The 12,754-nt window shown below is 45.9% G+C and overlaps 1 protein-coding gene across 3 annotated transcripts in view; it reads left to right on the top strand.

Moving 5' to 3' along the window:
- The window catches only part of LOC147097981 (pleckstrin homology domain-containing family A member 2-like), a 148,936-nt gene that overhangs the window by 25,431 nt on the left and 110,751 nt on the right, over positions 1-12,754 (top strand). For 2 of the 3 annotated variants that reach the window (XM_085971172.1, XM_085971174.1), the window contains exon 2: positions 8,798-8,961. In XM_085971172.1, the coding sequence (XP_085827298.1) occupies positions 8,821-8,961 (141 nt within the window). In that variant the 5' untranslated portion in view covers positions 8,798-8,820. Of the gene's footprint in view, positions 1-8,101; positions 8,297-8,797; positions 8,962-12,754 lie in introns of those variants that run through there. The other variant, XM_085971173.1, reaches the window with a different exon arrangement.

Below are 12,754 nucleotides of genomic sequence, written 5' to 3' on the forward strand. Positions count from 1 at the left end.
GGCGCTATAGAAATGCAAGTCTTTCTTTGCTTAAGCAGCAGGCAACATAGAGCCTGGACACAACATAAAAATGGGAACAATTCATAAAAGTGCACAGTGTACAATAAAAGAGTCGGGCAACATCTGACATTACCAGGGCCCCTCATAAATGGTACAACCTTGTAGTAAACTGTCATTCACGTCCTATTTTTCACGCTGCGTATTTCACTGTTACACAAGTAGAAAATATCACTCTATTGAGACGTATTAAAAGACGAGACGACTACAGCATTTTCAGTTCCAGTAAATTCATCTCGCGTTTGAGCCAGGTTCAATTTTGTTCGCTTAACATTCAGTGTGGAGCATTCCCACATATGTTTGGGTCCTAGTATTTAACGTGAATTACCTCCGCATTGTATTTTAAGGGATTGAATTTTAATATAGGAATGTAGTAGTCATTTGTCAAGTATTTTTAAACTTGCTATCTATGGACGGCTGAATTAGAAAGAAAGAAAGACTTGCATTTATATAGCACCTTTCACGACCTCAGGACATTGCAAAGTGCTTCACAGCCAATGAAGTACTTTTGGAGTGTAGTCACTGTTGTAATGTAGGAAACGCGGCAGCCAATTTGCGCACAGCAAGCTCCCACAAGCAGCAATGTCATGTTGACCAGACAATCTGTTTTTTCAGTGATGTTGATTGAGGGATAAGTATTGGCCAGGACACCGGGGATAACTCCCCTGCTCTTCTTCGAAATAGTGCCCTGGGATCTTTTACGTCCACCTGAGAGCAGATGGGGCCTCAGTTTAACGTCTCATCGGAAAGATGTGCAGCAATCCCTCAGTACTGCACTGGAGTGTCAGCCTAGAAGTCTCTGGACTGTCGGAGGTGCCAACTTTTGGATGAGACGTTAAACCAAGGCCCTGTCTGCCCTCTCAGGTGGATGTAAAAGATCCCACAGCATTATTCATAGAAGAGCAGGGGAGTTATCTCCGGCGTCCTGGCCAATATTTATCCCTCAGCCAACATAACAAAAACAGATGATCTGGTCATTATCACATTGCTGTTTGTGGGACCTGGTTGTGTGCAAATTGGCTGCTGCGTTTCTTAGATTACAGCAGTGACTACACTTAGACTCATAGAATCATACAGGACAGAAGGAGGCCATTCAGCCCATTGCGCCTGTGCTGGCTCTCTGGAAAAAGCTATCCAACTTTTAAAAAGTTCTAATTCCCAAAACGGCAGCGGCGCAAAACATTTTCGAGCTGAGGGAAAGATTCTGACTGACTGCGCACGGCACGAGATGCCTTCCTCCCGCCAAATCTGCGCCTGTGTTTTGCACCGGAAGGGCTAGTTTGTAAACTTTAGCCTTTCGTGTCTGATGCGGGCAGGCGAAAAAATCCTCTGATCTCCTATCTTGTAAAACTTCCCATTTCGCATATTAAAAGCAGATACTAGTGCAGGCAAGGCACTTAACTTTCTGAGGTGAGAAGATAATTTCTCTACCCCGGGGGGCTGTGGAGGCTCAGTCGTTGAGTATATTCAAGACAGAGATCGATAGATTTTTGGATACTGAGGGAATCAAGGGATTCTAGACACAAAAGGCATCAAGGGGTATGGGGAGAGAACGGGAATATGGTATTGAGATAGAGGATCAGCCATGATCTTATTGAATGGTGGAGCAGGCTGGAGGGGCCGAATGGCCGACTCCTGCTCCTAATTCTTATGTTCTTATCCTCTGCTGTACATTGAGGGAGTGAATACATGATGAAGCCCTGTGGGGAAAAAATACATATTCTATGGGTGGACTGAGCTGATGACAAAGAGAACCACAGCTCTCCTCAACCCACACAAGCTCCCCTATCGCATCTCGGGGGAATACTCCCCTAGAGTCCAAAAATCTATCGATCTCAGCCTTGAATATACTCGACGACTGAGCATTCACAGCCCTCTGGGGTAGAGAATTCCAAAGATTCACAGCCCTCTGAGTGAAGAAATTCCTCCCCATCTCAGTCTTAAATGGCTGACCCCTTATCCTGAGACTATGCCCCCTAGTTCTAGACTCTCCAGCCAGGGAAACAACCTCTCAGCATCTACCCTGTAAATCCCTTTCAGAATCTTATACGTTTCAACAAGATCACCCCTCATTCTTCTAAACTCCAGAGAGTATAGGCTCAATCTACACAATCTGGAGAGTATAGGCCCAATCTACTCCATATGATGAGTGAGAGAAGGGTGGACTGGCAACACGGTGACCCAGTCAAGGGATTCACTTATCAAAACCTCAAGACTGTGTCACAGTCCATGATGCAACCTCCCATTTCTCTCATTTGTGTAATGCCTTATGTCTCAATGTTCTGGTCTTCTGACTGTTGGCTGCCTTTCCAGCTGTCATTACAATTAGCCATTGGTGCAAAGCTACGCTGATTCTAAGTTACTGTGCCTTCTTTATGAGTCTCCATGTGACAGTAAGAGAAGGCAGGGAGCATTGCAGCTCTCAGTCAGCTCTTTTATTTGGACTGACTTTACTGTGATGTCAGCCCTCAAGTGCTCGCAGCCAGGAGTATATTTTGCAGTTAAGCAATTAAATAGATTAAAGAGAGCATTGTGGATGCGTGCAACACGCTTACGATAAAAGCAGCTGATTAACTCCTTCAAAAAGCAGCTGGATAAATGAGTTTACACAACTGGACTGAAGGTTACAGAGATGAGAATACTCCACTGCCCGCATTGGTTTCCTGTGCTGGCGTGGAGGGCCATCTATAGAGGGCCGTAATGTTGGATCGTGGAGGGGTGGGAATAGACGGGTATCCCGCAATTTCACTCGGGGATGGGAGAGATTTATACAGAAATTTAAGGCATTTGAAGCGTGAATCTAATAAAGCCTTTAAGAGCCACGGGATGAAGGGAAACGGTGAATGCAAGTTCAATGTGGCAACCCAATCTTTGGCCGCGTCGAATTTAGTTTTATAGGGCGTTTCAAAACAATGCACTTTACTTCATGAAACCTTGGAAGACGCAATGCGCCCATTTTACTAACCGTGCAGCAGCGAGAGGGAAAGAGGAAGCTGCATGTCTGCATTATCATTTTTCTGCCTCCTCGTTCTTGAGATAATCTCTGCAGATTTTTGCAGCTCTCTGTTGCAATTTCGTAAGTGACGTTTTCAGTTGTTTAGGTGTGAAGTCCGGAACAATGCCTTCTTTACAAGCAGCCCTTTTCTCGTGACCGAAATGTTTTCTGTTTCTCTGCACAGAGGAGCAGGAGGAGGCCATTCAGCCCCTCGAGCCTGTTCCGCCATTCAATGAGATCTTGGCTGATCTGTGCCCTAACTCCATATACAGGAAACTCTCTTTTTACCGGCACCTAAATAACCGGAAATCTCTCTTAACCGGCAAAATTCAGGAATAGGTTCAGGTAAGTTTTACTTCATATTAGTGGCCATGTAACCAGGGTTCCTGGATCTGTAGCCGTGTAACTGGGGTTCCTGCACCTATTGCCATGCAACAGGGACGCCTGGATCTGTGGCCGTGTAACCGGGGTTCCTGCACCTGTTGCCATGTAACAGGGACGCCTGGATCTGTGGCCGTGTAACTGGTGTCCCTGCACCTGTTGCCATGCAACATCGGGACGCCTGGATCTATGGCCGTGTAACCGGGGTTCCTGCACCTGTTGCCATGCAACAGGGACGCCTGGATCTGTGGCCGTGTACGGGGCTCTCGTACCTTAGTAAGTATACCTCTCTGTAATCCGGACTTTTTGATCAACCGGCAGCACGCCGGTCCCGGATTAAAAAAAAGAGTTTCCTGTAGCCGCCTTTGCCCCATTATCCCTTAATACCTTTAATTAACAAAAAGCTATCAATCTCAGATTTAAAATTAACAATTGAGCTGAGAGTGCCAAACTTCTACCACCCTTTGTGTAGAAGTGTTTCCTCACTCCGCTCCTGAAAGGCCTGGCTTTAATTTTTAGACTATGACCCCTGGTCCTAAAATCCCCAACCAGTGGTCTCTGGAATTTATTTTCTTGCAAAATCTTTTTCTGACAATCCGTCCAGAGGTTGTGAAGACAAGAAACAGAATTTCTTAAGGTCATGACAAAACTAGAGTATATTTCAAAGCTCTGTGTGCACCGTGGGAGTGTATACAGTAGTAATGGATGTGCATCAAAAGTGTCATTTTATCAAGCCAGTCTTGGTCAGTTGGTAGCACGCTCGCTTCTGTTAGAAGATTGTGGGGTCAAACTCCACTAAAGACTTGGGGGGACAAATTCGTTTGGTTAGTGCCTCCCGTTAGCGCCTCCGGGGGGCGCTAACAGTGCGCTAGGAACTTGGCGCCCGAGCGTGGCGATTTTAGCGCCGCTCGCGAAATTGACCAGTCGTTTTGCGACAGCACTAAACACTACCGCCACGATCTCCTGTGCCCGCAGATCGTGACGTCAGTCAAGCGTGCAACGCCCCGGACCAGATATTGAGTTGCACCCCCTGCCTTCGTGCCTGCCGCTAGGAACGACCGGTAGAGGGGAACGTTTTCAAGTCGGGAAGGGGCTGGAGGAGCGCTATTTAAAGGCGGGCACTTCCTGCCTTTTCACGTCGGCAAAATTTTTGGTTTTAACGCTGTCCTAAGGAGTTTTGGCCCTCAGCACCACTTTTGAGGTTCCTAAGTGCCGAGCTCTTTCGCTGGGCCTATCCATTAGTGCTTCCAAAACAATTGCCTTTGAGGTCTCTCCAGGCCGAGATTCAAGGCTGCAGTTAGCAGGGTGTGGCTGGCCAGCAAGATGGCCCCTCCCCTTTAAGAACTGGACGGCGCCAGTCTGTCTGACTTCCATGGTAACCGGCATCGCCTGAGCTTCGGTAGCGTTCTGAGGTAGCGCCTCGTTTGCGCCTTAAGAGAGGTGTGTAGCACCTGATTTAGCGCTCAGAGGTGAATTTTGCAGTCAGAGGCGATAATTAAGTGTAAGAAAATCTCATATCAATGCAGGGGGACGCCCCACAAATGAATATAAAATGGTTTGATGTGAACGTCCATCATAGCAAAGGTAGCGGCCCAGATTTCCCCATCAGCGTTATTTTCTACCTGTTTAAAATAAATGTCTTCACGCTGGAGTTACAATAAAACAAATCAGAAATGCTAGGATGGCCTCATAAATAGAAATTGGTTCGGTGCTCATTGTTCTGGCTGGAGACACAGGGCCCTTCCTATTGGTTTGTCTATGAGTGTCCTGCTCTTTGGTGGCCTGGTGGTTACTAGGGAAATGTTGGCTGTGCAGCAAGCACTTTCTATAGTGGTGGGATCAAATGAGCACGGCTGTTGTGGTTCGGACAGTGACCACATTTGGTCCGGCCCGAATATGGAGCGAAAACTGAAAGCGAGTCCGATCGGTGTTACCTCGCAGGCTGAACAATGAGGCCCATTATGGAGAAAGCAAATCACGTGACAATATTAAGTCACGCGAGCAAGATATACAGGAAACTCTTTTTACCGGCACCTAAATAACCGGAAATCTCTCTTAACCGGCAAAATTCAGGAGTAGGTTCAGGTAAGTTTTACTTCATATTAGTGGCCGTGTAACCGGGGTTCCTGGATCTGTGGCCGTGTAACCGGGGTTCCTGCACCTGTTGCCATGCAACAGGGAAGCCTGGATTTGTTGCTGTGTACGGGGCTCTCGTACCTTTTACTATACCTCTCTGCAATCCGGACTTTTTGATCAACCGGCACCACGCCGGTCCTGTCGGTGCCGGATAAAAAAGAGTTTCCTGTACTTGAAAAGGAAAAGGAATTGCAGGGCTATGGGGAAAGAGTGGGGGAGTGGGATGAACTGGATAGCTCGTTCAAAGAGCCGGCACAGACACGATGGGCCGAATGGCCTCCTTGTATGATTCTATATTTCATTTCCCCCCCCCTGCCCAGTTTCATTTCCTCTTCTGTTGAAGGGTCAGACTCCTGCAGGGGCGTGCTCCACACACAAGGTACCTTCAGGTACCTCGTTCAAACAGTTCCTCTTCATGTACACGCCTGCGCACTTGAGTGTGATCCCATCCTTACCCCATATCTACACATCCACACTTCCAATGGGCTCACTCAGGAGCAGGGACCCTGGCTAAGTTTATTTTATCCCCCCAAAGTCAAGGTCATCAAGGCCAATTGCAGCACATAAGAATTAGGAGCAGGAGTCGGCCATACGGCCCCTCGAGCCTGCTCCGCCATTCAATAAGATCATGGCTGATCATCGACCTCAACTCCACTTTCCTGCCTGATCCCCATATCCCTTGATTCCCCTAGAGTAAAAAAATCTAACTGTCTCAGCCTTGAATATACTCAGCAACTGAGCATCCACAGCACCTCTAGGGTAGAGAATTCCAAAGATTCACAACCCTCTGAGTGAAGAAATTTCCTCATCTCGGTATTAAATGGCTGATCCTTATCCTGAGACTATGCCCCCTAGTTCTAGACTCTCCAGCCAGGGGAAACAGCCTCTTAGCATCTACCCTGTCGATCCCGTTCAGAATCTTAAGTTTCATTAAGATCACCTCTCATTCTTCTAAACTCCAGAGAGTATGGGCTCAATCTCTCCTCACAGGACAGCCCTCTCATCCTAGAACCCTTCTTCCAGCCCAGCCCAGCCAACTCGGCACAGGCTGAGAATCAAGACGAGAACCTTCCTCGTCTGCTGGCTCAGCTCGATTACTGGTCAACACATTTTACCAACAGCTGCAATCGGAGGAGTTGGGAATGGGAAGTTGCATGGATTTAAAAATGGTGGTTTATCATTATTGAAACCATATCGAGGAGAAATGATGCTTGACGTAATAAAACTCACTACACACTTGGTTTGAGTATAAAGCAAGGCTTTAATCAACTTATTTCAGAACATGGAGGTCTAGTTGTACTTCACTAGTTCCTTGTCTTACAAAATGTCCCTGGCAAGCTGGGGTCCACGCCCGAGTATTTATACTCCTTGGACGGCGCCACCAGCTGGCCGTCCAGCGTTATTTCATAAGTAGTTTCTTGATGATGAGATTTATAACAATGCTAATCTGGAACGCAATACCTGAAAGGGTGGTGGAATCAGATTCCATGGGAACTTACAAAAGGCAGTTGGACATGTGCTTGAAGCGAACTCAATTGCAGGGTTATAGGGGAAAAAGCTGGGCTGTGGGACAAAATTGGACAACTTTTTCAAAGAGCCGGCAAAAGGAAACAACGGGCCGAATGGCCTCCTTCTGTGCTGCATGATCCTAAAAGAACAGAAGTGTTGGATGGGACGACAGACTGCATTTCAATCGCATTGGCTGCGACTGACTTTCAGAAACCCTGTGAGCATTGCTATCGCAGTAGGATGAGGACACCGGATTAAATTACAAACTTATAAGTGATGGATTACAACTTCCAGCCAACCGTCCATTATCTCGCGTCTGCAACAGGCGCATTACGTTGTAAAACGATGATTATTTATTGTCACCTTTCCGTTCACGCGATGTGACACAGGAGCAAACTTTCGTGACCCCCCTGAATTGTAAACCCATATTGCAAAACGTGCCTGGAGATTACGAGCCAGCTGTTAAATTGTAAATTATACGACAGCTTGGCTACATTACACACAATAACAGTGGACGCAGATTGTGTTATGAGACTTTGACCCAATGTGTGGGGTTGGATTACTAGTTTTAAGATGTACTTTGAAACCCTCAATAACCAGTTTTCAATTTTCACCGACAAAATAAATGCCTTTTTTTTAAACTGTTCAAGGACTGTTCATCCTTTCTCACTTATGATATGCGATAGATTTTTGAATATTAAGGGGATCAGGGGATATGGGGATAGTGCAGGAAAGTGGAGTTGAGGTAGAAGATCAGCCCAGTTTCTGCTGCTGCTCCATTCCTCTTTGAGACGGGCAATCTCAGGTTGTGTTATGAGACTTTGACCCAATGTTTCAAAAACTGAGATTGATAGATTTTTGTTCGGATTTTTTTATTCATTCTCGGGATGTGGGCGTCGCTGACAAGGCCAGCATTTATTGCCCATCCCTAATTGCCCTCAAGACGGTGGTGGTGAGCCGCTGCCTTGAACCGCTGCAGTCAGTGTGGTGAAGGTACTCCCACAGTGCTGTTCTGGAGGGAGTTCCAGGATTTTGACCCAGTGACGATGAAGGAACGGCCGATATACTTCCAAGTCAGGATGGTGTGTGACTTGGAGGTGGACTTGGAGGTGTTCCCACGTGCCTGCTGCCCTTGTCCTTCTAGGTGGTGGAGGTCGCGGGTTTGGGAGGTGCTGCCGAAGAAACCTTGGCGAGTTGCTGCAGGATTACGGAACCAAAGTGGGTAGATGGAGTTGAGATACAGATCAGCCATGATGTCGTTAAATGGTGGAACAGACTTGAGGAGCTGAGTGGCCTCCTCCTGTTGCTATGTTCCAATGAGACACCTTTTGAAAGCGGTATAGGACCAGCAAAACTAAGTGCAATCACAAGTTAAAAATGCAATGAACTGGGACTAATGGGCAAAAGTATACCTGGGAGTTAGAGGATAGGACATTGAAAGGACAGAACTGAGTACGCTAAAACTATTCGTTATAACTAAATCATTTAACAGAATGATTACAACAAAGAGAACCTCCAATCATAATATTTTGAATAATCTTCCACTACATGTTAACTGTTTCCTATGAGATACATAAAAATCATTTATATTGTAATAATGTAAAGAATTATTTGCCACGTGCTAACGTATATTGTCATTTATGTTAAAAATTCTTTCAATTTATCCGACACGGAAAGCCAACGATAGACATTTAACACCTGGTATTATTTCTTCCTCAGTGTGATGATTAGTGAGGATAGAAATGCCGTATGTGGATCGATACAGTCGTGTTTGTGGGTTCCTGGACATTGAGGAGATTGAAGGCAGTGGGAAGTTTCTACGGCGGTACTTTATTTTGGACACGGCGGACAATGCGCTCTTGTGGTACATGGATAACCCCCAGGTTTGTTTTCCGTGACGTCGTTGTTTGTGGCGTGTCATCTTGTATATCGGGCTGCTGTAATGTTTTGGTGAAACAAGGTGTCGGAACATTGGACGCATTGTTTATATTGGCCTGGACTTCTCTACCTTTATGGTCGCCTCCAGCTTGCTGACCACTAACCTACATAGAGAGGGTAACAACCAAAAGCCCTGAGCTCCTGTATTCTCAGTGGCACTCACTCAGAGAGTGAGGGGAAAGGTCAGCAGAAATTTCATTACGCACAGGGCTGTTGGAGCTTTGTCACAGGGAATAGTTGATCATAGCGTCTTTTAATGATCGGAACAGGAGTAGGCCATTCAGCCCCTCAAGCCTGTTCCACCCTTCAATGAGATCATGGCTGATCTGTATCTTAACTCCATCCACCTGCCTTGGCTCCATATCCTTTTACACCTTTAGCTAGCAAAAATCTATCGACCTTAGATTTAAAATGATGAATTGAGCCCCAGCAACTACTGCCTTTTGTGGGCGAGAGTTCCACACTTCTACCACCCTTTGCATGAAGAAGTGTTTCCTAACTTCTCTCCTGAATGGCCTGGCTCTGATTTTAAGGTTATCTCCCCTTGTCCTAGACCCCCCCACCAGTGGAAAATGTGTGTCTCTATCTACCCTATCAATTTCTTTCAAAATCCTAAAAACCTCAATCAAATCACCCCTTAACCTTCTATATTTCAGGGAGTACAAGCCTAGTTTTAGTAAAGGGAAAAAAGAATAAATATCTGAAGCAAATTGTCATGGGGAAGTGAGCAGCGCAGTGGGATTAGTTTGAGATTGCTCGAGGTAATGTATGGAATGGTCTTGTTCTGCGCTGTAGGCTTCTATGGTTATAAAGGCTACACAGCTGAGGCTCAGTATTCTTCCCAAGTGATTTTTGTGGAGATTACTGAGACTTCATGTAACCTGTCCCTGACATCATTTTGCCTGACTGACCCTGTCTGGCTAACTCTTCCGGCTCCAGTGATAATTATACTCCACCACTGAACTCATCTTGATTGTCTTCTGGTCCCGATCTTGCTCCCTTACTGACTGAATTACCAGCAGTTGAGGCATTCAAGCTACAGTGTAAAGAATATCCAACTGGGGAAAATTATAAATGTAGTTGTTAGTGATTTATAGGTCAAAAATTGGGAATTTTTTTTTATTTTTTTATTCACGGCAAGTGGGCGTCGCTGGCAAGGCCAGCATTTATTGCCCATCCCTAGTTGCCCTTGAGTAGGTGGTGGTGAGCCGCTTTCTTGAACCGCTGCAGTCCCGTATGGTGAAGGTGCTCCCATAATGCTGTTAGGGAAGGAGTTCCAGGATTTTGACCCAGCGACGATGAAGGATCGGCGATATACTTCCAAGTCAGGATGGTGTGTGACTTGGAGGGGAATTTGGAGGTGGTGGTGTTCCCATGCGCCTGCTGCCCTCGTCCCTCTAGAGGGTTTGGGAGTTGCTGTCGAAGAAGAGACGTACATATTCTCGCGGGGCAGATTTTCAAAGTGGCACCCTCTAAAATCTGTCTTTTTTAAAAATATCTCTACATTTCCACCACATGGAGATTAGAAATGCCATCCAGGCGAAAGAGTACAGTGATTTTTATCAGGGAAATGAACTGACGAATTTCAACATATGCGCTTTGAAGTAGGCTGTTCATTTTGCAGTAATGATCTTCACATGATAAAAAGTGGTAGCAACTTCAGGCTGCGAATGTTTGAAACATTCCAAGGCCCGGAAAGCCACGTTTCATTGGGGCACCTTGAATTTCAATCCCTGGTACTGTTTAGCAATGAGTTTCTTCTTTTGACAATGTATTCGTCTTCATTTCCCTCTCCAAGTAAATGAATTTGCTCCAGAAATGATGAATCCAGCTGCGATGCATTAACCCAAGTGGCTGCTGCAAATCCAGCAGTCATTCCCGCCAATGCCTGATTTTTTTTTTTGAAATGTCACAATCAAAGTGATTTAATACAGAAGTGAAAGGCAATTGATTAATAAGATGTGTGACATCATCTCATCTGGATGCTGTTAGGGCCCAAGGAATAACAACGTGTGTTTCAGATTACCAAACCAGTTGTAAATTCGCCATGCCCGTTTCTTCACAGCCCCAACAAGTGCTGTTAGAGTTTGGGATGGGTCCACGCAGTGACAGCCTGCCTTTCGAATTTGAGTATCGTTCTGCAAATGGCCCAGTTGAAAGAAAACAACAGCAGCAATTTGCATTTACACCGTGCCTTTAACGTATGAGGAGAGATTGGGTCGATTGGGCTTATACTCGCTGGAGTTTAGAAGAATGAGAGAGGATCTCATTGAAACTTATAAAATTCTAACAGGACTAGACAGACTAGATGCAGGAAGGATGTTCCCGATGGTCGGGGAGTCCAGAACCAGGGGTCATAGTCTAAGGATAAGGGGTAAGCCATTTAGGACAGAGATGAGGAGGAATTTCTTCACCCAGAGAGTAGTGAACCTGTGGAATTCTCTACCACAGAAGGCAGTTGAGGCCAATTCATTAAATATATTCAAGAAGGAGTTAGATATATTTCTTAAGGCTAAAGGGATATGGGGAGAAAGCAGGGACAGGGTACTGAATTTGGATGATCAGCCATGATATCATTAAATGGTGGAGCAGGCTCGAGGGGCCGAATGGAATTTTTTGAGGATGTAACTGGTAAAATAGATAAGGGAGAACCAGTGGATGTGGTGTATTTGGAGTTTCAGAAGGCTTTCGATAAGGTCCCACATAAGAGATTAGCGTGCAAAATTAAGGCACATGGGATTGGGGGCAAGGTATTGACTTGGATAGAGAACTTGTTGGCGGACAGAAAGCAAAGAGTTGGAATAAACGGGTCGTTTTCCGAGTGGCAGGCAGTGACTAGTGGGGTACCGCAAGGATCGGTCCTAGGACCCCAGCTGTTCACAATATATATTAATGATCTGGACGAGGGAATTGGATGTAATATCTCCAAATTTGCAGACGACACAAAGCTGGGTGGGAGGGTAAGCTGTGAGGAGGATGTCGTGAAACTCCAGTACGATTTGGACAGATTGGGTGATTGGGCAGAAACATGGCAAATGCACTATAATGTGGATAAATGTGAGGTTATCCACTTTGGTGGCAAAAACAGGAAGGCAGATTATTATTTGAATGGCAATAGATTGGGAGAAGGGGAAGTGCAAAGAGACCTGGGTGTTATTGTGCACCAGTCGCCGAAGGTAAGCATGCAGGTGCAGCAGGCGGTTAAGAAGGCAAATGGTATGTTGGCCTTCGTAGCAAGAGGGTTCGAGTACAGGAACAAGGATGTCTTGCTACAGTTGTACAGGGCCTTGGTGAGACTGCACCTTGAGTATTGTGTGCAGTTTTGGTCGCCTTACCTGAGGAAGGACGTTCTTGCCATGGAAGGAGTGCAGCGAAGATTCACCAGGCTGATACCTGGGATGGCAGGAATGACGTATGAGGAGAGATTGTGTCGATTGGGATTATACTCACTGGAGTTTAGAAGATTGAGAGGGGATCTCATCGAAACCTATAAAATTCTGTCAGGCCTGGACAGACTAGATGCAGGAAGGATGTTTATGATGGCCGGGGAGTCCAGAACCAGGGGTCATAGTCTAAGGATAAGGGGTAAGCCATTTAGGACTGAAATGAGGAGGAATTTCTTCACTCAGAGAGTGGTGAACCTGTGGAATTCTCTGCCACAGAGGGCGGTGGAGGCCAGTTCATTAAATATATTCAAGAAGGAGTTGGATATATTTCTTAAGGCTAAAGGGATCAAGG

This window comes from Somniosus microcephalus, chromosome 30 (assembly GCF_052327205.1).
Source record: "Somniosus microcephalus isolate GS21.2 chromosome 30, FLI_Smic_1.0, whole genome shotgun sequence".
In the NCBI taxonomy this organism is placed as follows: domain Eukaryota; kingdom Metazoa; phylum Chordata; class Chondrichthyes; order Squaliformes; family Somniosidae; genus Somniosus; species Somniosus microcephalus.